The sequence below is a fragment of the Alosa alosa genome, chromosome 3 (genome assembly GCF_017589495.1).
Source record: "Alosa alosa isolate M-15738 ecotype Scorff River chromosome 3, AALO_Geno_1.1, whole genome shotgun sequence".
NCBI classification, from domain to species: Eukaryota; Metazoa; Chordata; class Actinopteri; order Clupeiformes; family Clupeidae; genus Alosa; species Alosa alosa.
The window spans coordinates 35467183-35495095 of NC_063191.1; the positions used below are offsets into that span (position 1 = coordinate 35467183).

Below are 27913 nucleotides of genomic sequence, written 5' to 3' on the forward strand. Positions count from 1 at the left end.
GGTTGGAACACACTAACATTTTTAGAAAAGCTTTCACATCATACTTTACCAAAAGACACCAAGCATGTCATCAAGGTTTTATCAGTGTCAGCAGCTCTAGGCCTATGGAAAGTTTTGGATTTTTTAGGCCAATACTCTTGATGCTTTGACTGAATGGAGAAATACAGTGTCCTCTCTTGGTCTTCGTCACATGTTTCTATGTGTCACAGTATGTCATTATAGTAGCCTAAGTTATACTTTTGTGACCAGCAGTGTAGGCTAGCAGGGGCCGATACTTTTTACCGATACCGATATCGGTAAAAAGTTTATACCGATACTCCAATTAATTTGCACAACAAGAACAACTGCTACTACTACTACTTCTTCTAGTACTACTACTAGGCTATTACTAGGCTGCTACTACTACTTCTACTAATAATAATAATAATAATAATAATAATAATAATAATAATGCGGTAGTTGTGACAGCACATTCAAGTTGCAAGCATTCTTTTTAATGAAAATAATGCCAAAAATGCTCTGAAAATACCTTTACTGTCTATGGAAAATACACCCCCACCAGAGATACTTTTTGTCCCCTTTTATGTTGAGGTGCATGACGGGACATTTCTTCTCCTCTTGACTCCAGCTGTGGCGCACGCGCATTGAAAAGCTTCATCCTTCTATCCCAACAAGCCAGAAAAGATACAGCAGCTGCACTTGGAATTGGAAGCATTTTCATTTTTATTTTGGAAGGGAATTAAATCCGTTTTTGTCATGCCGCTAAGCTCTATTTCGTGCTCTGGATTCAAGGAATGCGATGAAGATGGATGAAGCAGAGATCATAGCTTTAAAAATATTGAATTTAAAAAGACGAATGAAGACATATGCTTGTCTCAGCCCCTGTACAGACCTAACCCCTGCTCAATCTTCTCCTGTATTTCTGTATCTGTCCATGGTCTGAGACATATGTGAACAACAATCCTCCTTAATGGCAAATTCATGGACACATACCCAAAATGAAATGAAAACCAACACCCCTTGCCATGACATTTCTCACAGCGTAAGACATCAAAGGTAGGTAACTGTTAGCTATAGCTAGACGTTTGCTTGGTAAAAATCGTAGCTTTTTGAACGTAGATTTGACTGTTTGCCAAATGAGTGATTGGAGGCTGTGTACAGTACAGTAGCCTGACGTTTTTTGTTGTCTTATCTTGCTGTCCAATTTTATGCAGGGTCACATGTGACCCTAATGTTCTTATGAGTAATTGTAGAGAAAGTTGATTTATGTAAAGATACATAAATGGTCATGAACTGGTTGTGCACAAAATAGAATGTGGTAACAATCAGCTAATGAACTGCACCATTCAGGATTTCTATTTTGACAAGTTTACTGTAGCCTACGCTAATTTTCCCTCACGATTTCACCTGGAAACATTGCAAAATCTTGTTAGATCTTACATTTAGAATTTTAACAGTAAGTTTAGCTGAAGAACTGATTGCACTATATGATTCTAAACATATTCCTCTCGTTTTCTTGTTTGTTATGTCGAAATCTGGTTTAGGCCTAGGCTACTTTAGCAGATAACGTAGCCTACTTTAAAACTATTCTTGATGACCACAGGGGCTTAGACCATACAGTTCTCACTTGATTTCAGTTTTTAAAAAAGCCATAGCCTAACTGGATGGCCGAAACATCATATTATGAACTCTTGAATGGGAGGGCTTCAGGCTTTAGAAGTGTGTTCTGGTACATCTCCCAGGATTGGATTGCTTACAATTACAATCAACAAGTCTTTCAATGCAATTTTCAGCACATTTGAGGCCACAATCTAGAAGGCAACCCATAAGCAATATGCAGTGTGTAGACTAAAACATCTTTAGGGTTGACTGTCAGTAACTAAATAATGCTTCAGTAGGCTACAGTTTCATATTGTAGACTTTATCAGGTTAACTTTGTGACCTTCAAGCCAGTCTAATTCCTGTTAAAACAATCTGATGGAAATGTAAGAGGAAGATTATTGTCTTTCAGCCTACATGGGCTAAGGTGAAATCATAGTTGTTATGTTTCGTAGTTCCTGACCGCTAGGGCAGTCTCTTTGTAGTGGATATATCTCTGTTGCGCCAGCCACAGACCGATCCACTACGAAGAGACTGCCCTGGCGGTCATCCACTACTCACATAACCACAGTTACATTCGCGTAACCAGCGTTTTTACCTTCCCTCCCACCCACCCTCATGCAACTGTCCAGAAAATGCTTTCCTCTGAGATTATCCACATAACCTAACACTGCCATTGCTATTTGGTTTTAAATAGTCTCATTTATTTTAAAAGTCTGTCAAAACTAATAGGATGTTAGGCCTTAATTCAGACCATTTAGCCTATTGTTTTGTGTGCTTGGCAAAGGATCACAACTAAATTCCAGATCTTTTTGAAAATGGTTTCCTATTTACATACTGTATCATTGTGATGTTCAGGTTTTCTCTCCCAGGTCTTCAGTATTTAATACATTCCAAGGCTTACTTCCATGTCTCTGCATCCCTTCTAACTAATTTGAACTCATTAGAGCCCAAATATCTGATCAAATAAATCATATTCTCAAAATGTAAGCATCAGTAATCTATTGGAAAGGCTCGATTTCTGCATTCATTGCAGTATGTGGCATTGTTGTACTGATATATTGTCAAGAAATGTCAATGAAAATAATGAGAAATAAGACGACTGGTTTATTGCATGTACTGGACTCTAACTGAGAAAGGGCAAGTATCTGTCTTGAGAATAGGGCTGGACATGGATATGGTTGAAGTAACTAATGCAGATCGGCCACTGTGGGAATAAGGTCTTCCAGTGTCAGAAGGAGGCTAGCATGCTACGCATGATCCACCTGGGAATACGGTCTTCTCCCAGTGTCAGAAGGAAGCTAGCATGCTACGCATGAAACACCTGGGAATACGGTCTTCTCCCAGTGTCAGAAGGAGGCTAGCATGCTACGCATGATCCACCTGGGAATACGGTCTTCTCCCAGTGTCAGAAGGAGGCTAGTATGCTACACATGATTCACCTGGGAATAAGGTCTTCTCCCAGTGTCAGAAGGAGGCTAGCATGCTACACATGATCCACCTGGGAATACAGTCTTCTCCCAGTGTCAGAAGGAGGCTAGCATGCTACACATGATCCACCTGGAAGGTATAGGTGGGTCAAAGACAAATAAGTTCAACCAGCCAAAAAAATAAAATAGAAAATGATCTGATTTATTGATTTGATAATGTGCCCCAAAATGTTACCTTGGAAGTATGCCAATTTGATGGTTTTTTTTTAATGTTGTTTATAGAAATTAAAGAAACAAAAAGTCATGCAGTGCAATGATTCTTGAACAAAAAAAATGGAAGGAACATTCTTTGTGATATTCACAAGTTTAATTTTCAGTGCCCTTTGGTACTTTTGGGCCTCTTTATGTGACTTTTTCTAGAATCCACATAATGGATTTGGTTCAAAGAGGAATTCCTATTCATTTTTTATATTTGGGAGAAAAAAGTATACAGATTCATTCTCATAGCACTATTGTGTCAATATTATTGATTTGTTGTACTTTATGACACTTCTCTGTTGCACTAAATGACACAGTCCTGTAAACCAGCCTTTTAAAGTCATTAATATTCTTCTACTTATTATCACTTTTTGTATTAATATTCACAGCAGTAGCAAAAATAGTCATATTCATCATTGTACAGATGATAAAAAAGTAAGTAACAAGTAAACATAAAAGGATGTCTTTAATCTGCAATAGAGTTCAAAAGTGACACTCCGATTCCAAAAGTAAGAATCCAATTCATTTTCTCCGTTTAGAATTTGATTATAGCCTATGTGATAAAATCGTAACTGTTAAAGGACCTTAAAACCAGTTACGACATTAATAATCAATTGTAGGCCTATATGCTAATGTAGACACCACAAGTTCATATATCAACCTTGTTTTAAGAAAAACATGTTATTTTCAATTTCACGGAAAAGCACTACACTACCCAAAATCCTGAAGTGTAAAGGCAGAGCCTTTGATAGAAATCACCATTGCCATGACAATGTTTATGACTCTCCCGCTTCAACCGACGTAGGTTTGCTTGTTCGAGCAAGATGGCTACCAAGGCAATGATGAGCAATGCATGAATGCATGCCATCCGATGAAAGCGTTCTCACCTTGAAATTGAATTTGCTCAAGTAGGAAGATAGGAATTTAGTCATCTTGTTGTCTTGCATTCAAAAGGAAGGAATTCCTTGTCAAATCAGACAAATTCCAGGATAATGGCTGCTGCCTCATCCCAGATTTTGCTCAAAGTTTGTCTACCTAATATTTAGGTCCCAAAACTAAGACCTGTAAAACATTTTTGTTAAATTCTAATGTTTTCATAATTTTTTCATTCTCAGAATGTCTTATCTTGGAGGCCATGTTTGGACATTAATATCTTTATAGTATAAGTATATTCCTAGCCTGCCCAAACTTTGTAGGGTGGACAACCAACATGTTCTTGGTATGATTGGACCGTTAAAAGTTTGTACTACATGCAAATTAGTTTTATATAAGGCCCTAGATTTGGAAAAATGAAATCATGTCTTTAATGTTTTTGATGTCTTTTTTTGTATCCGCATGGCACCAATCATTATTTTGTCTGCAAATGCAATACTTTAATGTTGAGCCAATGTTTGAGGTCTCTGCATCAAATGCTCAGGAAGATAAAACAAGGTGAGATTGCATTTTTTTTGGTAGTCATTGGAGGGTCTTTCCATGTCCAATCAGATAAGGTTGTTACTGCACCGTCTCAGATTTTGTTCAAACCTTGTCTATATCATCAATGGGTCCTAAAACCAAGGCCTGTGAAATATTTCTGTGCAAATCTACTGTCTTCATATCTTTTTCAGACCTTGAAATTCTTTCATTTTACAGCCTGAAAAACACATGCCATGTTTAGGCATTAATATCTTGACAAATATTTTCCCTAGCCTCCTGAAAGTTTCTAGGGTGGAAGACCAACTCATAAAAAGCATGTATGAACAATTTAAAGTCTGTACTAAATGTCTTCTGACTTTCGAAAGGGCCCTATATTTTGGAAAAATGTGCATTAAGTGTGATATTGAGGGTATTAAAAAACAGTTTTGTTTTTTTCATTTGGTATCAGTCAGTATAGAGCTGCACAGTCCCGCCCACAGGCGATGCCGGATGTAAAAATTCAATGCAATTTCTCCATTGACAATTGCGGTATAAGCCATAAAAACTTAACTGCACGTGGTAGACTTAAAACCAGCTACGGCTGTACTAAGCGATTGTATATGCTCCTATAGACACCAAGAGTTCATGGGGCACTAATCTTGTTTTGAGATAAATGCCTTTTATTCGCGATCTCTTGGATAAGTACTTCATTACCCACAATCCTGAACAATCCCACAATCCCACAGTGATGCCTCTGATTGGTGGAAAGGCCGTTATGGTCATAGCCTTCTCTGGTCATAGTTTGAAACTTTCTCAGCGAAAAATATTGACAAAGATGGCGGAGTCTTTTACTGCCTATGGCGAAAATCTTAATGTGATTAAAAACTTTCTTGACGAATATTGGTACTTGTATCAACAAGGATTGGGGTTTATACATCACACGAACTTAGTCAGGGCCAATACACTATCAAATAGACCACTGTAAATGTTAGTTTAAACACTCAAACTTTTCAGGTAGCCGACAGGCTAACCTTTAGCATTTCCGACATTGTATGTCATTACATAATGCAGCTAACATTAGCCTACATGCTGCAACACAGGTATGATATATTATGTTTTAGTGAGTGTCCAAAGGAGTGAAAGCCACTTTAAATCGGGTCACATTATTGACTGTTGTGTGTCCGAGAGTCAGTTTGTGGGTTTTGTAAGGGCCAGCATGAGGGACAAGACCTACAAAGTTGTGGTGATTTAAGCAGGGAGGTTGGTAACAATGCTGCTAGCAGTGCTAGTTAACATTAGCTAGGCTACTGTAGCCTTTCATTCACTGTATGATTCATATCAATCATTAACCTAGGAATACTTTGTGCATTTAATTAACATTTTGTGTAATAATTCACGGCAAATTAATAAACTGAATATGGTGGTCCAAGAGCAGACGATGCACCAGTCCATGCATCAGCCCGACTGAGCAGTGATGACAGCATAGGATGAGTCAGGTCACGTTACCAAGCACTGCCGTTAACGTTAACCGCTTTCACACACACACGATATAAAATACACGATGATAAATATAAAATTCAATATCAAAACACTATTATTTACACGATTACTCCTGAAATAACTGCTATTAACTGCACAATCACTATATAAAAATCACTGTTTGGAGGAAAGGGTTTGCATGCTGTTGCCGGTTGGAAATGGCTAAATAAATCGCGCCGATTTTGCCTATATTATTCAGTGAGGCGTGGTGGTTTATGGGATGAGTAGTTCCTTCTCTCGGAAATGAAAATATGTACACAGTCTTTGGATTTTCTCTTCGTTTTTTCACTCGAAATTATATGTTGTATGCTTATGAGTTATGCCGTAGCTGGTTAGCCTAACACATGCTGTAAAAAGTCTCCACATCAAATGACCATGACAATAGTAAGGATAAAACAAGGCGTGTTTGTATTTTTGTGTCTTTTTCAAGCAACTGAAATGGTATGTGGGGTAGCTAGTAGGACCATAAAAATCTATGTGGAAATAGCAAGTATATGGAAAATTAATGTGTAAAGGACCAATATTGTACCAAGTCACATTCACAGAATAAATGCATATAGTTACAGGTGTTTTGGGAACACCAAAATAAACATTTACAATAAACAATAGATTTTTGCGTCCCCTCAGGTGAAACACAGCATAGCATTTTGCTCCTTTTATAATGGTGTTTTGTTAACAAAACCTGTAACTTTATGCATTTACTCTGTGAATGGAACTTGGTCAGACATATTGTCTCAAACACATTTGTATGTTTTTTTTTTTTTTTTTTTTTAAATGTTTATAAGATTCTTTGTTTAGAAAAATAATGACATTATATTTTTTGTGTTGTACCTAGAGTCGTCAAGTCAGGATAGGGACATTTTTAAGAGATGTAGACCATGGCTCTGTGCTAAAGGGTCATCTGGAATCTTTTTGTTGATAAAAACCATCGAATGACTGCAGCCACTTGATTTTACTTCAAAGTTAGGGTCTATATTTGTATTGTACTGAATGACAAGTGAAAATGCATGTTTTGGGACAGATTGTCTCGAGTAATATTGTACGTCCAAAACACAACTGACTGGTGATCTTCTAATCGGGGCTGTAGAGGCTAAATGCACATAAACACCGTTTACACACCTATATTTCTGAAATTACTTTTACCTGTAAATAGCACTTAAGTATAAGTGTATATACTCTTTTGATCCCGTGAGGGAAATTTGGCCTCTGCATTTATCCCAATCCGTGAATTAGTGAAACACAAACAGCACACAGTGTACACACAGTGAGGTGAAGCACACACTAATCCCAGCGCAGTGAGCTGCCTGCATCAACAGCGGCGCTCGGGGAGCAGTGAGGGGTTAGGTGCCTTGCCTACTTCAGCCGTGCCTACTGGTCGGGGTTCGAACCGGCAACCCTCCGGTTACAGGTCCGAAGTGCTAACCAGTAGGCTGCCCAACTTATGCACCTCCTGATAGAGTAAAGCACCTGCAACTTTTACATTTGGCAGAGCCAGTTTCCTCTAGTTACTAACACAGGCTAATGTGCAAGCCATACATCCAAAATCGCACTGAATCATTCATAAAACTTTGGTTAAAAGAGTCCCATTTAAACACAGACCCTTTTCGTGGTCTGGTGTAGCTACAGGTTTGGACAAATAAAGGCAGGTCTCAATTAGAAGCCTGATTAGTTTTTATGGAGATTTTTTAGTTGTATAAAAAACAACTTGAGGTAGTTATATGCTGCTTAGATTGCGTGTAGAACCCTCCCGAAAACAATTGGTTTTACCTAGCTCAGGTTGCTCCAGTCAGCAGCTAATGTAGCCATGCAGCTACAGCACTACACTTTGGGGGCATGTCCATGAGCTCCCATTTACATGCCCACAGAGCGCTGTAGCTGCCTGACTGCATTAGCTGCTGGCTGTAGCAACTCGAGGTAAAACCGATTGTTTTAGTTTTTTTCATACCGACAGTACTTGGTGACCTCGAGAAGTGGAGATCTATGTAAAAACTTGCCGCTGAAGTCCAAGTCAAGTCCCAAGTCAAGACAGAGATGTCCCAAGCAAGTCCAAGACCAAGTCGAGTCCAAGTCCTTATTTTTTTTTTTTTTGAGTCCTAAACAAGTCACTGTCATATTATGCAACCGCATATTAATATGTCATCAATTATGCTTTCTATATATAATTTTTATCAATATATCATACTTTATTGAACACACTTATAATCACAAGCCCAAAGACAAACAAAGTATCCTTTGTTCTCTTACTGAGGAAAAGTAAGAGTGAATACTGGTTTTGAATTTTTGATTGTAATGGGTTTACCAACTGGGAATGCTATGTCCCGACAGTCATGCTAATGAAGCTAATTTAATTGAGTGAGGGGTGAGGAACATATATGAGGTGTGTGTGAGTTAGGGAGTGAAGTGTGTGGATGACTATCTGGATGTGTGAGTGACTTGCTTTTACAGTGTGTCATAATGTTTCCATTCATCATATTAAGAATTTATATTTCAATAAAAAACATGTTTAATGTTGGCAAGTTAGGCAATGGCAAACTAGAATGCAGTAGGCCTACACACAACAAAAATGAGCAGAGAAAGGAGTAACAGGGGAACTGTTATGTTACATTTCCCATCATGGAGATGATAAAAGTCAATAATCATTCTCGCTTTAAACGTACAGTATAGGCTTAAATAAGACATTGTCTAAAAATTGAAAACAGTGCATGGGTGTAGCCTATCTGTCTATGTGAGTGCATACATAACATGTATGTAAAACTGCAGGCCTCTAATGAATATTATGAATGGAATGTGCTTTATGGAGACAATTTGTGATATGATTGACTGTAGCCCACTGATTGCATTAGTTGTTGGCTATTCCCTGCTCCCGCTCCCATGCTGCAGTAGGGAGACCTGAGGCCAGGTGCTGCCCCCTCCTCCTTCCCCTTCGAACCTCTGTCCGTGAGACCTTCTCAGCAGCAAGCACTCACTCAGTGGCGTAACGAGCCAACACCGGGCCCATATGCAGGATTATCAAGGCGGGCCCCCCTTCTACAGCACAAAAAAATATATATATATACATGTAATTTTGATATTCTTATGAAATTGAAATTAAGGCATTATGTTGTGTAAATTGTTCATTTGGCACTAGTGATAGAACTGCCTGTCTGCCCTGGATCTGAGATGTATCAGCTGGAATAGTGATGTGAGTGATGTGAGCAGAGGTGATGGATGTCACAGGTGAGCTACATGAAACTTTGAGAATTCCAATTCAAATTATGTTAGGAAAAAACGGTGAGTATCCTAGTGTAGCAAGAAGCATATTTTTTCAATGTCTAACCGTATGTTGCATTTTTGCACGCGAAAATGTATAATGAGTCTATTTGATGGAGAATACGTGAACTTTAAACCATTAAGATGGGCAATAGGTGAATAGGCAGACATCATTAGTCTATTAACCTAAAGGCTAATGAATAACTTTAGACAAGGTGCATTGCTCCTAAACTCAAACAAGTTTATTTATTACCTGGTTTGGTCCAACAAAGATAATCTTAACATGGACTATGCTGGGCTGTGTTAAGCTCTGAACAATGTCCGTTTTACAGTGAAAGGCCCGGTCGCGAGTGACGATTATTGCGTTAGGGCCCGGCCGTCAATCATGTATTTCCAGTGTGATGCGGGCCCCTGATTGGTCCGGGCCCGTAAGCAACCGCGTACCCTGCTTACCGATAGTTACGCCCCTGCACTCACTCCCCACACAGTAGGCTAACTACTATACATATTGGCAAAAGTATGGGTCGCATGCCTTGACTTATGAACTTAAGTGACATCCCATTCTTAATCCATAGGGTTTAATATGACGTCGGTCCACCCTTTGCAGCTATAACAGCTGTAGGAATGCTTTCCACAAGGTTTAGGAGTGTGTTTATGGGAATTTTTGACCATTCTTCCAGAAGCGCATTTGTGAGGTCACACACTGATGTTGGACAAGAAGTCCTGGCTCTCAGTCTCTGCTCTAATTCATCCCAAAGGTGTTCTATCGAGTAGAAGTCAGAACTCTGGCCAGTTCATCCACACCAAACTCAAGGTCATCCATGTCTTAAAGATAAAGTTTATGGACCTTGCTTTGTGCACTGGTGCACAGTCATGTTGGAATAGGAAGGGGCCATCCCCAAACTATTCCCACAAAGTTGGGAGCATGGAATTGTCCAAAATCTCTTGGTATGCTGAAGCATTCAGAGTTCCTTTCACTGAAACTAAGGGGCCAAGCCCAGCTCCTGAAAAACAACCCCACGCCAAAGTCCCCCCTCCACCAAACTTTACACTTGGCACAATGGAGTCAGACAAGTACCGTTCTCCTGGCAACCGCCAAACCCAGACTCGTCCATCAGATGGTGAAGTGCAATTCGTCACTCCAGAGAACGCGTCCCCACTGCACTAGAGTCAAGTGGCGGCGTGCTTTATACCACTGGGTCATTCCATGTCAATTCAACCAGGGCCCACGCACTTAGGTCTCAAATATTACAAAATACAACGCTGATGAGAGTGTAAACATGAAATGCTTAGATTATGATTAAGTGATAGTTTCGGTTAGCTCCTTTGGAGCACATTAAATTGTTGCCTATATAACGAACATCACAGTATCACAGGATCCACCACAAGATCAGATGATCCAGGGGACAAGTCAGGGGACAAATGGGAGCATGTTCAGTGGTGATAATACTATTTCCTTTCTCATCGATAAGAGACCCTGCATTCAATGCAAAATAACTCTGCGTTGCAGGTGTAAGATGAACTTCTGAACTGCTGAAGTTGGCATGGGCAGGAAATAGTTCTATTTTGATAAGATACAAGTAATTTTACCCATGGCCGTGCCACAAGTCAAAGGGGCAAAGTCCGAGTTAAGTCTCGAATCAATAGCATGGACGATTGGACGTCCAAGTCGAGTTGCAAGTCATTTCTAATTTTGTCAAGTCGAGTCTGAAGTCATCAAAATCATGACTCGAGTTTGATTTGAGTCCAAGTCGTGACTCAAGTCCACATCTCTGCTTTATACATTGTTAGATCTCCAAAATGCAGTCATTCAGTTCATTTTACATAAACATATTGCGAGAGAGAACTGCTGTAACATCCAGATGAGAGTGGTTCTTCATTTTCCCCAAATGTACTTGCGCGCCTGGTTGGTTTGCTACCTTGTTTCAAACATTGATCAAGCATAATTCCATCTCATGCGGGCTGTCTAAGTTTATTTTTACTTACCGATAGCTAAATTATAATGAAGGATCTGTTGCTTAACTTGGATATCTTGGGGTTTTTAATATTTTTTTTATTTAATGTACTGTATGTATATTTTAATGTAATGTACTGGTCTATTGTAAGATACCCAGTATCTCAGGCGACCCCATTTGAATTTCAGGCGACCCCACATGGGGTCCCGACCCCAAGGTTGGGAAATGATGCTAGTACCTTTGGTAGCCATAAAGTCCAAAAATTCCTCGATTATTTATGTTTATAAATTTCTTGATTATATATATTTAGATAGTTTTGTCCACAAGGGTCCACTGATCAAAATAATCATTTTTTTTTTTCATAAAAAAGGAATCCAAGTTGTGAATATTGTCATGTGAAATACATAAAATCTCTTGCAAATCGTTTTCCCCTTTTGCACAGGGACATTGCACTGAATGACAATTTTTAGACTAAAACATACATGTATCATAACATTATCTTACAAATAATACAACACACATCTAAAAGTTCAGTAATTTCAAAAAGCTTTAACAACAATTATTTGTTTTTGTAAAATGTATCGCTTGGGGACAAAAAACCATGTCTTGTCTTTGAACCAGGTATAGGTATATGATTGGCTTCCCTCCCACATAAGGCATCATGAAGGTGTGTGTTATTCAGCATCAGGCAGTATATGCCTAATAATGCAGCGCAAAACCTTTGTGATTCTAATGTATAAGTGATCAGTTCTGCAAATTTTAATTGATGACAAATGTTACAATACATAGTTGGTTACTAGTTCATAGCGCTCCACTTAGTACCCTATGTCTCATTGTAGAGCACTTCACTACTAAAACTCAATTATTCTATTTTCATGACTAATTTTAACCTTGTTTCAGATCAACAGCAGTAGTTGATTAAGCTCTCTTGAGTGAAGCAGGTCAACTAACATCAAGCCAGCATGCTGCATCTCTCTAGGGCACCTGAAGTTGCACCATGCATTCTGATGTAGCCCTGGAGAATCAGCTGTTTGACTGCTGAGCTAAATGCACGCAGCTCTGAATGTACCAGCCATATTTAAAGTGATGGAGTGAGAGAGATGCTCACTGCTGCATCCACTTCCTATTTCATGTTCCAAGTACTATAAATTTGACATAATACACAAAAAAAAAAATACACAAAAACACTATTACACTAAGGTGCAAAAATATTGATACTGTGATCTGTATCCTATCTCTAGGATACTTTCTTAAGTCATCTAATGTACTATTTTTACTCTCAGAAGCAAAAAAAATACTGACATTTTCCCTTGCTATATGTAACACACAGATGTGTAGCCACTCATTTCACAAACACACACACACACGCAATACATATACACAATACACGTACACACTTGTGCATACGGACACCCCAACGGAATGGCCAGGGTACCTTTAATGCTGAGACTGCCTGTCCTATATTTCAACCACTCTTTCTCTTCAAGCTCTCTAGCATATGAGAGGTCTGAGCCTCACTTGATTGCAATGTGGGAGCAGTAGGCAGAAGTTCAGCTTCAGCTTCTTTTATATAATAAGTGCAGTATATTTTACATATTACAGTGTTGGTATAAAAAAGCATTGTTATTGTGATTTTAGCCTTATTACTTGTGTTATCGCAATCAGCAAAAGGCAGTTGAAAAATGTGTTATGCCCTGCAAGAGTGCCCTGTTCTTCCCAACATTTTCTTGTGCATGGCTCGGGATGTGTCATCTGTCACAAGAAATGCATCGTAATAGCTGTTCATACTGTCTGTGGTGTGTTATCAAACAATGGCAGCTAAATGTCTTAAAAGTGTCTGTGACGAGATACCTGATTTAGGGATGAGGACAGCCCTAGATGGATCCATACATATATCCTGTCAGACTTAGGGCCCTATCATGACAGTCAAAAGCGCATCGTCACTCGTCAAAAGCTTATTCAAATTTAGTAGGATGTGTCCAGTCCACATTGGGAGGGTTTTCGTTATCAAACGTCGAGCACATGGCGCAACAAAGTGTTCCTACAGTAGGTTTTTTAATCAGTCATGGGTGTGTTTGGGGCGTATAACATCATTTAAACCAATGAGAATGACATCTGTCATTCCCTTTAACGGCGCAAAGCGCGATGTCAAATAAATGCATCGGTATTTTGACATTCAATGGCGCATTTGAAGGAAGCTGCTTGCGAGACTGTATGGAAGTCATTCCACTAAACCATACTTTACTAAAACCTAGCATAGCCTTCACGCATTTGCACTCCTCTATTATTTGAACTCATTGGCAAAAGTGAAACTAACTTCACCATGGTGTCCGTCAACGACAAGACAGTTATATGCAGTTACTTTCACTATTGACTGACAATGGGTTACCATCGAAAACATAGGCTGGAATACATAACACTTACCCTAATATTACTCAAATGATTATCCTGCAGAGGAGTTGCTTATATCTCGTGACCGTGTGTCTTCAGCTGTGCTCCATACGTGTCTCTCGCCTCTCCCCTAATCACTTTTAACCGTCATTACCAATTTGCAAATGATGGTGAATAACTACTCATCATGAGATGTACAGTATTTCGTAATATCTTTATTCTAATTATGTTTCCTATTGTAATCGTGCAATTTGTAATGTTTTGCTTGGAAGTGGCTGGTGTGCGTTCATGGATGATAGGTGCACCCGCCAATATGACTGTTGACAATGCGCATATAAACAACTCGCCATAGACTTCTGACCAGGTGTACAATAGTGAATTTTATACAATGCGCCAGGCCACTCCCTAGGTTGTTTAAAAATTAAACGTTGTTTAAAAATTAAACATGCAAAATAAGGAATTAAACTTTGCGCTGGGTGAAAAACGAGTTTTACGCCATGCGCCAGTGTGCAAAATACAGCCCTTAGTATTGCCATGCAAAATTTACACAAAGAGCATTTTCAAGCTCAGTTTTAAGGTATGTCTTGAAGATCACTGTCCCTTATGCCTTTTTGGATTGCTTATCCTAGGTATTGGATGCAAGGGGCACAGTCACAAAATATCTTGTAATTTTGTAATCAATAAAATGTACTGTACCTGCCTAATCATGTGACATTTTGTGGTTACATTTTCTGAGGTAAATATTTAAAAGGTGACACTAGTTCTAATTTATGTTGTAGTAGTTTAAATATCAATATATGCATGATATAGCATTTTTAATTTTTGTGTAATCTGAGCCAAACTTTGTTATTTTTATTTTTAGGTAAGATTTTCATTTAATTATATGATGCAAATAATGATGCATTTAAATATATGATGCAAATATTTTTTAGACTGAATTATGGACATGTAATAGCTGGTCTTTTTTTAGGCTGAATTATGGACATGTTATAGCTGGTCTCCCGGTGGGTTCCATGTCCCTGTAGGCTCCTGGTCATCACTCTGTTACAGGAACTGATGTCACTCAAACTACCGCCATAGGGGCTTAGTCATACTCCGTCACCATGGCAAAAGGCTTCTCTTATTTACCCCCATCCCCCACTTTAATCAAGTCCTAGCCAATACCTGATAGGATGAGATCACCAGTGGCAATGAGATGGTAATATTCCCCCCCTGTGCATATTTATTAGTTTTCAAGTCTGCTGCAACCTTTTTTTCTGTGAGGATGGATGAGATCTGCAAGGCTCAGGCGCTTTCTTTATATATTTATTAGTGGAGTCCTCTAACGTTTAGTTTAATTAAAATAGATTTTTGCTTTCGGAAGCACAGATTTGTGCACAATCTCATCCCCATCTGGACTGTGAATATGTTTTGTAGTGAAGCCATTTGCCTCTACTAATTGCTCTGTCTGTCCATCTGTAGGTTACCTGTACATCCATCCAAAATTGTGCTCAGATGCAACACTATAACAAATCTTTGTGTCCCTTTGTTTCCAAACTTTTCCTAGTTGGAGCCAGAGAGAGAGAGGCACACGTCTAGTTAGAATGTCCACATCATCTTCTTTGTCATGGACAAAATTAAATCTCTGCTATTTTAACTTTGAATTGCATGGGGATGACTGATATCAGATATCTTTATATCCTTCCCAGATGCAGAAAATGAAATTGTGTTGGCACACATGGGTACCAAATAGTCTGCACAGGGATGATTTAAAGTAGATAATTAAAAAAAAAAAAAACACAAAATGATGGTCATATTCTTTCATTATTTGACTAAAATTGTAAAATGGGGGGGGTATGCAATATTTCCCTAATCGGTTAGTTCTTTGAAAGAGCAATGTCCAAATGGTTCAGTATTCATTGTTAAACAGCTATAGATATTACAACCAGATTTGATTTCTTTTATGTTATAGAACTACCGAATGTGTGATTTTAGAAAAGGATCATTGCTATGTGGTATGCGTTCATGGCTTTATTTTTATTATCATTAATTTGTAAAGGTTGTCACACCCTTTTAAGAGGGAAATTGTGTTCTGGACAAAGAGGAAGTGATAAGACGTTTCATTGCACTAATGTGTCTGTTGTACTTTAAACATGGTATTGCTTGATGTATACTTACTTTTGCAATTTTCTTCTTTTTTTTCAGGAATTCACTTCTTCAATGCCCTGAGTTGAACCAAAGACGATGATTAGCATCGTCTCTGTGTCTCTGTGGCTTAATCTACCCCAGTCTTGAAAACGGCAAAACATGAGTGCCAAGCTTGCGTTTGCCTTGTCTCTCTGACAGCCATTTTGACTGATAGCCCATAGTGACTCAGCTGATCTCATAGCCCGTCAGCCCTCTCGCTTCACAGCTCCATGACCTCATCTTGGCAGTGACATCGGTGGGAGAATGGCGATGAAGGGCGCTGGGGAGCCAAGGTGTCAGTAAGGCTGGATCCCAGGCAACCGCGCCGAGAACTGGCAATGAGCATCATTCTGCCAAACAGACCGCAGCATGCAGTCTGTCTGCTGGTTCTTTGACCTGCCTTTGAGACAACACAAAGGATGAACTTATCCAGGCTGAGGTGGCCTTGTGTGAGGGTGTGATTTTGGACCCATAGAGGATGAACACGATGAAGACGTTGGAGGGCCAAGACACACAGAACTCGCCTCCCACCACACAGGTGCCCATCGGCTGGCAGCGCAAGGTTGACCACACCAGGGTCGTCTACATAAGGTATGGCCAATAAAGTATATCAGTTATTGAGTAGATATAAAAGCACACAATTGTCATGGATAAGGTATGGTCAAAGTATCTATCAGTTAGGGTAGATATAAAAACAAGCAATTGTTATGTGGCATTTTGCGATATTTTCATCTGTGCTTTTAGCCCCTGATGTGAATGTTGTGCATGTAGACAATATTGCACCTGCAGGTCCATTTTACTGAAATGTCTGTAAATGTCTTTAAATTTTTTCTGTTTTGACTTTTGACTTTGGTCTCTCTCTTTCTCTCTCTCTCTCTGCTGAAATGAGCCTGACTTCATTAGCCTTACATGTCTTGGGACAAAGTTACTGCCAGCGACCTTTATTGAAAGGCAGAAAAGTGTTTGCTAAGCATTTTATCGAAAAGGTTGCGTGATGGAGGAGGCAATGTGCTGCAGAGGGTTTCAATACTGGAGCGGGTCACGTAGAACAGCTTCATCTGCGTTAGATATTACACCCCCAAGGTGTGAATGAGGTTCATCCCCTGTCTGCCAGCCCCATTTTCGATAATATGGCCTCCAGATGCCACATTTTCAGAATAAACTGCAAAACCCTGCTGGAATTTTGTGTTTTATGGCTCCATAATTTCCGACCCAACTGCATTCCCCCAGCCCGTTTGTGACAGAGAATTGCATTCCGAGATGAAAGTTTAATTTTGCATGTGTCTGCTGTTGCTGTGACCAGAGCTCTATATGAAATGGAAATGGTAATGATGCAGATGCTCTTTGTGTGAGGCAGTGGGTGGGTTTATATCATACATGAGGCTCAGTTACATTTATGATTGGAAGGACAGGTTGCTTCAAGTGGATATGCTGTGTAGGAAAGTTACAGGAACATATGACGTCTCACACGTAAGACTGTATGCCTTTTGTGTTTCACAGTCCCAGTGGTTCAGTCCTTGTCTGTTTGGAACAAGTCAAGAACTACCTGCTTACAGATGGCACCTGTAAGTGTGGTTTGGAGTGCCCCCTCATTTTACCAAAGGTAAATAACAATGCATCAAAGACAACAATGCATTCATTTATTTTCTAAAAATAATACATAAGATAGGAAAAGTACTCCTCACACATCTGTTTTCTGTTTTGTGGTGTGATATAAGTATAGTCTATACCTACAGTAATTAGTATGACCTCTTTCCATATAATCTCTCTATGATATGATATGATTCCTGCGTAAAAGCTTATATCCTGTATATCAACTTATAGCAGGACATAATCTTTGGGAGCATACACTGGCTGGAAAATTGATTTTCCAAAGTTAGTCTAAATTTAGAACATTTACTAGATAAATCACTGGCACCTACTTCTCCATGAAATTGTAGGTGTTCAACTTTGACCCTGGGGCTGCCGTGAGACAGAGGACCACTGAGGATGTCAAAGGGGATGGGGACGTGACCAAGCTGTGCATCCACAAAAGGAAAATCATTGCCGTAGCCACCCTTCACAAAAGCATGAAGTCACCCAATCCTTCCTTTGTTCTCACCAGTCCAAGTGATACAAGTATGCTTATCTCTCTATTTTTTTGTAAAACGTAAGATGAATGTCAGCTGTTGATTTTAGCATATTTTGAGTTTTTTTCATTGATTGATATATTTCTACTGTATACTTTATTTTGTACAACTACATTGTCCACTTTCAGAACTCCAAAGCTTGTCTACTTTTCTATATCATGCCAAATCTTATTACAGTTAAAAAGTAGTGACTGTTTGTCAGGAAAACTGTATCTGAATATATACATATATATATATATATATATACAGCAACACAAATATGAGAAATACTTTAGATTTCCGTTATGTTCAGCCTGTAGTGAGAGACATTATTCAGCAAGTGCTGATGCCTTGCGTAAATTGTTTTTTTTTTTTTTTTAGAAAAATAAATGTTGTATCATAATGACAGATTGAGATCAAGCTACATATTGCGACTTACATGTTCAGTTGAGCACAGTGAGATTTTTTTTTGCTTTGCATTTTACCTTGTCAGCATAGTGTTTGTGCAGTTGTGACCGAAAAAGCTAAAATGTCAGACAGTGGGACATACATTTTTCATCATTTCAAGGCGCCTTTTTTTTTCATCCTGGCGTTTTTATAATTGAATTTCTAAAGTTTCAGCTGTCCCCCATCAGTTTCCTTATCGTACACAAGCTTTGCAACTGAAATACTACATATTTTAATGCCATCATTTTTCATTTCTTAATTTGTTTCAGGTTCAGCATCCTTCACACATTCCCTGTCTAACCATCAACGCGATGGCTCCACAAGATTTCAGCCTGAAGACAGCAATAGGGCTTACCAGACACCAGTGACGTTGCATGGCCAGAAGCACTTCCAACATGATATGGGCTCCCCTCCTCAACAGGACGTATATTCTAACTACAACAGGATGAAGCAAGGCTCAAGTCAGCATGTAGACCGCAAGTCGCCCTACAGGCATCGGCTTAGTGGGCTGCTCAGTCCCTCTTCAGCTGCTGGCTCCCACCCTTACCTGGATAGCAGTCCCTCCTCTAGAAGTGATTCCCTCTTGAGTCCAGATCTATCTGCTGGCTTCCAAGTGACCTGTAGTCCAGGAAAGACCCACACTAACAGCGCGCCCACAACCCCGCTGTCTCCAATCCGCGCCTCGCATCTCAGCTCCCCGCCATCCTCCCAGCCTTCGTGTGCCATGGTGGGCAGAGGGAATGTTCCTCCTGCTCCATCTAACGCTGCCAAGAGTCCCGTCATGAAACCCCCTTCTTCTTGCGGTTACCCTCAGAACATGGACATGTTTCACCACAAGCCTCAGTCAGTGCTTCACCTTAACCCTCACCACTCTCAGCTTTCTTCCTGTGTCATGGCAAAGCCACAGGTGGCCACTGAGAAAGATCCCCTTGGCATCTTGGACCCCATTACCAGTCATTCTTCTTTGGGGGCAAATCCATCAAGTCTTCAGACCAATGCCCACACTCAGGTACCACCAGTGAATGTAAATATGCACTCCACCACTGTTCCGTTACCAAGTAACCTTCCGTTACCGACAGCAAAGCCCGGTCCTACAGGTCACAGCAGCAGAGGTCAGTACCATACACCACTATCTGTCTCACCGTCACCGATCACATCTCTTGTGCAAATGGCAGCGTCCTCTTTGGTCAGGCTAGACACTCAACATCACGGTACCCGTTCAGCATCCTCTGTTTCTGACCATGGGGAATTTGTGGTACCTGCTGGACTACAGGCCTCCTTTGGGCTCACTAAGGTCCCTTCACCATCCCCACACTCCTCTTTATGTTCCCCTTACCCCATTGGGTCATCAAGTCCATCTGCGAAATCGGAAATGCTTCAGAACTACAAGGACCATTCCAGCCACTTCCTTGGGGGAATGAAAAGTACTCTGAGAAAACATTCCAACCCAAAGTACCCAAGATTTGGCTCAAGTGATGGGCTTCAAAAAAGCAACCAGGGTGTGATGGGTGGAATGAACCACATCCTCAACAAACGCAACTCGACCAACTTCGCAGCAAGTCACCTCTTGTCCGCAGCAGCCAAAGCACAGACTGCTCATAAGAACATAACTTCCAGTGGTGAGTTGGAAGCAGGAGTCCCTGTTGGTCATCACAGTATGAATGCAATAGCGGATTCCCTTCCCCCAGTAGTGACCGAGGCCCAGAGCGGCCGTGCGGTATTACGTGATAAACTCATGGCCCAGCAGAGGGATGCAGTCCACAAGAGCAGACACCTCAGTAACAGTAACAACACAGCCTTCCACATGCCTAAGTCCCAGTACAGCAGCTCAGCCTCAAGGTTCCTTGGTTCTTCGGAGTTTGTCAGAAAGCCTCCACCGCAGCATGGTTTCAAATCCAGCGCCTCTATGGCCCAGCTTCTGCAGAACATGAGCGGTACCCACAATGGAACATCTCAGATGGAACACTACTTAGGGGGTTCAGCCCAGTCTCCTTTTAGGGATGGCATTGTTTCCACAGGTGCTGCCTTTCAAAGCCAGCAGGTGCTGCGGTGCTCTCAAGATGGCGTGAACTTGTCACAGTGCCAGATCATGGAACAACATTCACTAAAAGAAGACCGGCATTCTGCCATGATGAATCACTATCAACCACACGCTCATGCAGAGCACTCTTGGATGGGTCGAGATGGACAGGCAGCAATGGGATCACAGGCCCCCCATAAACCACACCAACAACTGCCCAACCACCATTACTACCCCCTGAACTCCCCACACATCCACAGAGGGACAGTGTTTTCATCCATGATCCCAAATGGTTATGTTCAGACACTTTCAGGTATGTCAGGTAAGATGGCTTTGTTCTCAAGAACCTTCGCTATTCCAATAGTATTGCCAGTAAAGTTTTGAAGCTTTTTCTTAATGATATTAAATATATATATATATATATATATATATATTTAATATCATTAAGATATATATATATATATATATATATATATATATATATATATATATATATATATATATTTATTAAGGTTCATTTCTTAAGCCTCATAGCTCTACTCGCACATGGATCTTCAATCAGAAATCTTGGGAGTTAACTCTGTAGGCAACTCTGACCCATTATTTTCTTGCACAGGACCTATTTTAAACAATATCAGGTTGTTTTCTTGCCTTTGATTTCTTTTTTGTTTTAGGTTTTACTTATTAAACAGAGGCTAATCACATACAACTTCTAAAGTTGCTCTTGAATGCACTTTTCACAAAAACACAAAATTTAAAAAAAAATATCACACAGTCACTGGGAGAAAATGTCAGCCGTTGCACATTTGGCAAATGAAAGGGATCTATTTTAAACTGCAGCACACAAGATGAAACAGTGCACAAAATAGCAAAGATAAAAAAAAAAAAAACTTTCTATGGGATAGGATAGGGTATATGTTTAATTCAATCTCAGGTTATCCTGGCATGATTTCTTGAGACACAAGAAATTATTTTTGAATTCAATTTATTTTATTCTGTTTTCATATTGTTTTTATACTGCAACTAACCTTGGGAACCTATGGGATCTACCTTGTTATGAATTTACAGCATTTAATTACAGCATCATTGTAAAACAATTCTATCTATACATTTGATATGTTTGCAGTGTAAGCAAAAAAGCAGAGCATGTTAAATTATTTGTATGTCATTGGTTCATCTGCTTTCATGGAAGACCTGGCAGACTGTCTAAGGCTCACATTATAGCTGTGCCTGTGTCATGCCCCCTGTGGTTATGGAAGTTATCATCTCTGACAAAGACATGCCAAGCCATTGGCTGAACTACGTCAGCTCTCTCCCATCAGCTGCTTTGTGTCTGTATGAGATGTCTTTTCAGTCGTGCTTGCCTTTTTTTTTAACCTTCTTTTTGTTGGTGGATGAGATTTTGATACATTTTCTACTGAGCCTATAGGCAATTCTGAACATGATGTTAGGAACTACAGTAGTATGTGGTTTTTATGTTGACAAGTAACACTGTTTCTGACATCGTGTTACTTTAGAAGATCCTATGTTATGATCCAAAAATCCTGAATCCCAGAATCAATTGCATATGTCATGCAATCATCCTGCGATTGATTGTATGACATATGCATGTAAAGTAGCTCATATATTGGAGCAACTTAGTTTTATCTTTTGACTGTCAACTCTCGATATCTGACCAAGATATTTCTATTACCTTTTTGTAAATGCAATTCTTGCTTGTGTTTATATTTTGGATATTTCAGTGGTTTCATTTTTCATTGATGCTACTATTGTCAGGCATCTTTACAATTCTATTTGCATTAACTTTTTTACTTGGTTATATTGAAACATTCATGGTCCCTTTCTATATTTAACACAGGAGCGCCACATAAATGACCTAATTCTCTTCACTTGGAAGCTGTGTGGATTTCCTCAAACGCTCTCCAAATGCCTCAAGGGCAGCAGATCACAATCGCTTTCGCAAGGTTTGTCATTTTATGTTTGTAAACCCACACAGTTAATGTGTTCTGTTCTGTGTTGGTTTGTCTCAATGTCATACCCAATACTTTAGAATCTCAGCTTGTAAACAACCTAACCGTTTACTCACATTTACCTCACGGATAATGTAGTATGTTTAAGCTGTACACACCTCTAAGATCTCAGGAGAGAAAATTGTTGGTTGCTCTCAGAACTAAACATGGTAAAGCATCTTTTAGCTGCAGTGTTACTCCGTTCTTATCAATGCTATCAAAGTTAGATCCAACATGTTTGAAATCTAGACTTAAAACCCATCTGTTCTCAGATGATGTTAGGGAACTGATTGTATGCATTCTAGTATTTTTGCTCTTTCAGTCTAAAATCATAGGAGCTGTCTCAGATGGTGCACTTCCTGGTACTGTCTTCACAGTTCATACACTCCGTTCTGCCAGCATTTATTAACTGTCATCCGGCAACAAACATTGCCGGTTGTTGTCACAAAACCTCTGGTTGACCTTAATATGATCAACCAAAAGAGTCTGAAAGAGTTGTTGTTAAGCAGTTTTGTTGCTAGGTCTTCTAGATCCATTTGATATGTTTTCCATTTATGTTTATACACTTGCAACCCACATATAAAGTAGAGTATTAATGACTCATCAACATGACATTACCTGAAACCCCAGGGGCCAGCAAATCTCTCCTGTCTCACCATTGTGGTGCTATACACCTTGCAGGTTGTATTTGAGTGTGATAAATATGGATGGATACCTGAACCCCACAACTACATCACAGCTAGAGCTACAACAACTGAGATTCACAATGGATCCTGGAGGTAAGCTCCATTACTGAATATCATTGGCAATAGTTGAGGGGTTGTAAAACAAATTGGAATAAAAGGATTACTGCCCTGCTGATACCCAACACATAAGACTCCCAGATACCCATATCCCTAAACCTGTTGTAAAGAATATATTTAAAATCATTGAGCAAGCTATCTTTACACTTTATAACTATTGTAAGAATAGACCCTGTGAGACACAAAAATGTGTACTGCGTAAATAAACAAGAATGTGTAATAGATGACAATTATATGATGTAATAAATTATATCTAAACAAAGTATTATTGTATCAGTTAACCATATCAACTCAGATACTTCATTAGTACATACTCTTTCTACCTTTCTAGATGAAATGTTGCAAAGAATGTCTTGCTCTCTGCCAAGTCAATGCAGACTCAAGCCAAATCAAAAAAGAGCTTCATGGATCAGAGGGACTGTCTTATGTTGGGGGACGAGCATCAAAGATAGTTGTGGATTAACCGAAAAGTGATATAAAAGCACCATAATACAACATCCGGTGTGTGCAGCAGGATTCTCACCAAGGCTCTCAATGCCATCTGTGCCTTCGCCACCCCCCCCCTCCTCCCTATCCTTCTCCCCTGTGGGGTGAACGGGGTCATTTATGGATCCTTGCACCTCTGCCTGGACAGATAATCCATCCTGGTGAGACTGGAGGGGGCGCTATAGAGCCAATTGCTGAGAGAACAACCCCACCCAAAGATAGGATGGAATGAGATTCAGAGAGAACCAATGGATAAAAGCCACTGCTCCATTCTATACTGTAAGTAAAATGTTACAGGAACAGCTGAGGATTGAAATCAAAAAGAGCTAAATACAGTTGATCAAGACAAGCCAAGAGAAGGCGTGGACCCAGTTTGAACCCCACTGTTGGACTCAACCAGTAGCTCCCACACATGCCCAGTCCGGACATGTACTTGTACCAAGGACAACAGTGATTACAGTTGTTTTTCCAGCCAGCACTGTAACAGAAAGATAAATATAGCCCTAGTCTCTTCATCATGCATTAAAGCAGTGGTAATAAGGACTGCAAACCCAAAAAGGGTCCGAAACAGTAGGCGAACAGCACAGGATCACTTTTTTTAAAGACAGTCTTGGCTGCTTAAACAAAGAATCTCCATTATGGCCTGTCACGTTTGAAAGTGAAGGGCACAGCTACAGCTCTGGAAGAAAAGGTATTGACTGGATTATTCAGTAGGTAAGTATTGATGAATTGATTGCTTTTGGATGGTCTCCAAACCCTAGCCTCTAACCCTAGAATGGTTCATCATAGTCTCAGTAACGTCATTTACTGACAATCTGAAAAAAAAAAATACAAGATTTACATATAAGTAAGTATGAAATATAAGGCCTTGTAGAAATGGACTAATTATGTGGTGTGAAATTAACTTTGAATAGTGCTCTATAAAGTTTACTATGCAATTAACTTCAGATCTTTGTATTATGGTTGTAAGAGGATTATACTCATATATATACACACACATACTGTACATAAACACAAGTATAGCATACATACATGCACACAGACATGTATGCACAGATTACTTGAAATTCTTTAAATCTGTGGAATATTCACTTCCATCTTTACTCTGTTACTAAAAGTAGTAGTTGGTGGAACATCCAGAGAATTCTAACCCAGGGCCTTGGGCTCAGCAGTGCCAAAGAAGTAATAAGTAGGTAACCGGATTCATTTGGCATTTTCTTTATGTACAAAGTAATATGTCATTATATCCATTATTCTACTGAATGTGTTTTGAATATCTTGTAGTTATTGTGATAAACAATGCATTCTCTTTCTTTTTTTGTAGTTGGCTAATCACTTTGAAGCTGATGAATTGAGTTCTGCACTAGTGGTGAGTGAAAAAGTCATTGTATTTCTTAAACTACTATATAACTATGCATCTGGACATGTACTTCACATAAGAATATGTTAGGAATTTGCATACATGATTGTGTAACTGAAAATGATATTTATATTTTACTTACCAATGCATTATTTAATCAAACTAGGGTCACCTTAGACACAGAAAAACTGACAATTACGATTACGGAGGAAAGGCCCCAGGCAACGGTGAGCACATGGACTTGTAAGCTTGTGGGAGGTCATCAAGAGGTCACGGATCAGGATCAGAGCATTTCACATTTCATGTGACAAAGATGTTTTGGTGCTGCAATCTTATGTACTGGATGAAAAGAAAAGCCGCTACTTTCAGAATGACTAAACATCCCTATAAAAGTTTTTTTGTGTGTCCAACCTGTGACTATGTATCTATCTGTGACTGCTTATTTAAAATGAGTAAGAATGAAGAATGATTTCCTCTGGTGCATTTTAAATATATACATTACAGAATGGTTGACTACTGTACAACATTGCAGAAGACTACTTCTTGCAGATTTTGCAGTGTTAAATGGCACTATTTTGCTTTTGAAACAGGTTGTGAATTGCAATGAAAATCGTATCCTAACATTTTGTGAATTTGGTCTGTTTGAAACAGACATAGAACATGCATGAATAAGTAGCCCATTAAATACTTAACAATGCTCTCAATTTTTCTGTCCAATGTAAATAATATTTTATGGCTAGCTGCGTTATGGGGGTCTGCTTTACAAAATTAGTCGCTACTACAACCTCCTAGTTGAGTTGAGTTGAGTTGAGAAGATGTTTTTTTTTTATTATTATTATTATTATTATTATTATTCTTAGGCTTAGATGACTTCAAGTACTTGTCTTTCTTTGAAGACTGTATGAAGTTTACTTTGTCATCAAAGTGTTACTGTGCTGAAAAACAGACAAAAAAGAAAGCCATGTTGTAGGTGTCAACACTATGCCTACTTTAAATTATTGAACACTTTGTACTCCAAAGTTGGAAAATAAACTATTTTTTCTCTTTATATTTTTGATAAATTGCTCTGAGAAAGAAACATGGATACTGTTGATCTACAGTGTGTGAGTATGATGGTTATGTACAGAAGTTGTATTAAAAGCCAATGTAATGTTTTGTTTTTTTGCCACAGAATAGTTTAACTTTGGATTGTAAATGTAATTATATTGGGTTATTAAAAATGCCATTAGAGCATCAGTCAACATCCTATTTGAATGTGATAGTTTTTTCCAAAACCAGAAACTATGTATGAACAAGTGACTGTCACTATGACGATGCTGGTATTCAAAATGTGCTGTCATGTTCTCACTTTCACGCAACCACTGTTGTTAACCAAGAAAGTGTGTAGGTGAAACAAAGCCTTAAATCTTCTTGCTGCCAAATGTTTTGTCATTGTTCAAGGTTCTGGCAAGTATTTAAGTTGTCACAGGTTACTAAATCTATTGTTTGGCAGTGTTCTTATTATGTCATTTCATGTGCTTTTGTTGTATTGCATTTGAGGCCTTACTTATTGTATTGATATTATTAATGTAATTATTGGCACTTGTTGCTTGTGTTTTGAAAATTTTCTCAATGTTTTATTAATGTGTTTATCATATGATGGTCTGCAATAATACAATAGATACTCTGAAGAGCCTTAGAATAAATATTATATTTTTCTCTTCAGCAAGAGGACTGCTTATATATTGAAAATGATTAAGTTACCTGATAACAGATGAATATATATTTTTGTTTACTTACAGTATGATGTGTATATTTGTGGACAGAGACAGTATTTCCATTGTGTTGTATTATATATAGTGTTAAACATGCTGTTTTCCTGATAGCATTTTGTCATTATTCTGAACATGGCTCAGGAACATCTCATTTCTATTGAGTATTACTGAGACTTAAAGTATGTCAACAATTGTAACTTTATGTATTTTTAATGGTGAAAAGGAATATAACCCTTATCACCATTTAAACTGGGCATATGGAGACAAATATGTTGTAAAAAGGACTTGATGAGCTGATGATATGCCTGGCCAGCAGGTAAGTCTGGCTAGTCTATATGTTTATTTAGCCTAGCCTACTGTGTTGATATTTTTAAAAAGAAATTAAAATTTGATTATCTTCTCATGCCAATAGTTTGAATGATAAGAAATGTGTCAGTGTAATCAAGTGCATTATTTAGATTTCCTCCTATATCCAGTCATGGTGATTAATCTTTGATCTTGAAAAACTGAATAACAATCCAAGACTTAAAACAGATGATATGTTAATTGGCGTTTTATGAATCACCCCATGGAAAAAATGTCAATATTTTGGTCGAGGGTTGAGGTTGATCATTCGTAGGACTACTGTTTTCTTTCTCTGTAAATTGGTGATCAGAGCTGAACATGAGTACTACAGTAACCAGCCAAAACGGGTAGGTGCTTTTCCAAAGTGTGTAGCCCATAAGACTGATAGTTTTTTTTTTGGTTGTTGTCGTGATAAGGAATTCACCAAACTGTTAAGTGGGGTCATATGTGACATTGAACGCTTTGTCAATTAAATAAACTCTTAATATTGTCCAAACTGTTATGTTACTGTCATTCCAAATGATGTTTACATTTCAGCAAAAATATGTGTACCAAATGACCAAGTCTTCCCTTGAAATGTTATTTTGCTGATATATTTG

General features: G+C 38.9%; 1 protein-coding gene across 7 annotated transcripts; it reads left to right on the forward strand.

Moving 5' to 3' along the window:
• Positions 1–665: 665 nt before the first annotated feature.
• LOC125292495 (methyl-CpG-binding domain protein 5-like) lies at positions 666–27810 on the forward strand. Of its 7 annotated transcripts, none has more exons than XM_048239825.1 (11): positions 666–1056; positions 16001–16573; positions 17483–17585; positions 17923–18100; positions 18807–20879; positions 22416–22521; positions 23248–23345; positions 23701–24569; positions 24974–25048; positions 25180–25224; positions 25382–27810. In XM_048239825.1, exons 2-6 carry the CDS (start codon positions 16461–16463, stop codon positions 22430–22432), a joined length of 2484 nt encoding a protein of 827 aa, XP_048095782.1. In that variant the 5' UTR covers positions 666–1056; positions 16001–16460; the 3' UTR covers positions 22433–22521; positions 23248–23345; positions 23701–24569; positions 24974–25048; positions 25180–25224; positions 25382–27810. The 7 variants fall into 7 exon arrangements, with proteins under 7 accessions (XP_048095782.1, XP_048095783.1, XP_048095784.1 ...); XM_048239826.1 differs by having other exon boundaries at positions 24974–25044; XM_048239827.1 differs by having other exon boundaries at positions 24977–25048.
• The last annotated feature ends 103 nt before the right edge of the window (positions 27811–27913 follow it).

Coding starts and splice junctions, on each gene's coding strand:
- LOC125292495 (XM_048239823.1), top strand. CDS start 16,461: ATGAACACGATGAAGACGTTGGAGGGCCAAGACACACAGAACTCGCCT. Junction 17,586..17,922: donor GCCCCCTCATTTTACCAAAG/GTAAATAACAAT, acceptor ATGAAATTGTAG/GTGTTCAACTTTGACCCTGG. Junction 18,101..18,806: donor CACCAGTCCAAGTGATACAA/GTATGCTTATCT, acceptor AATTTGTTTCAG/GTTCAGCATCCTTCACACAT.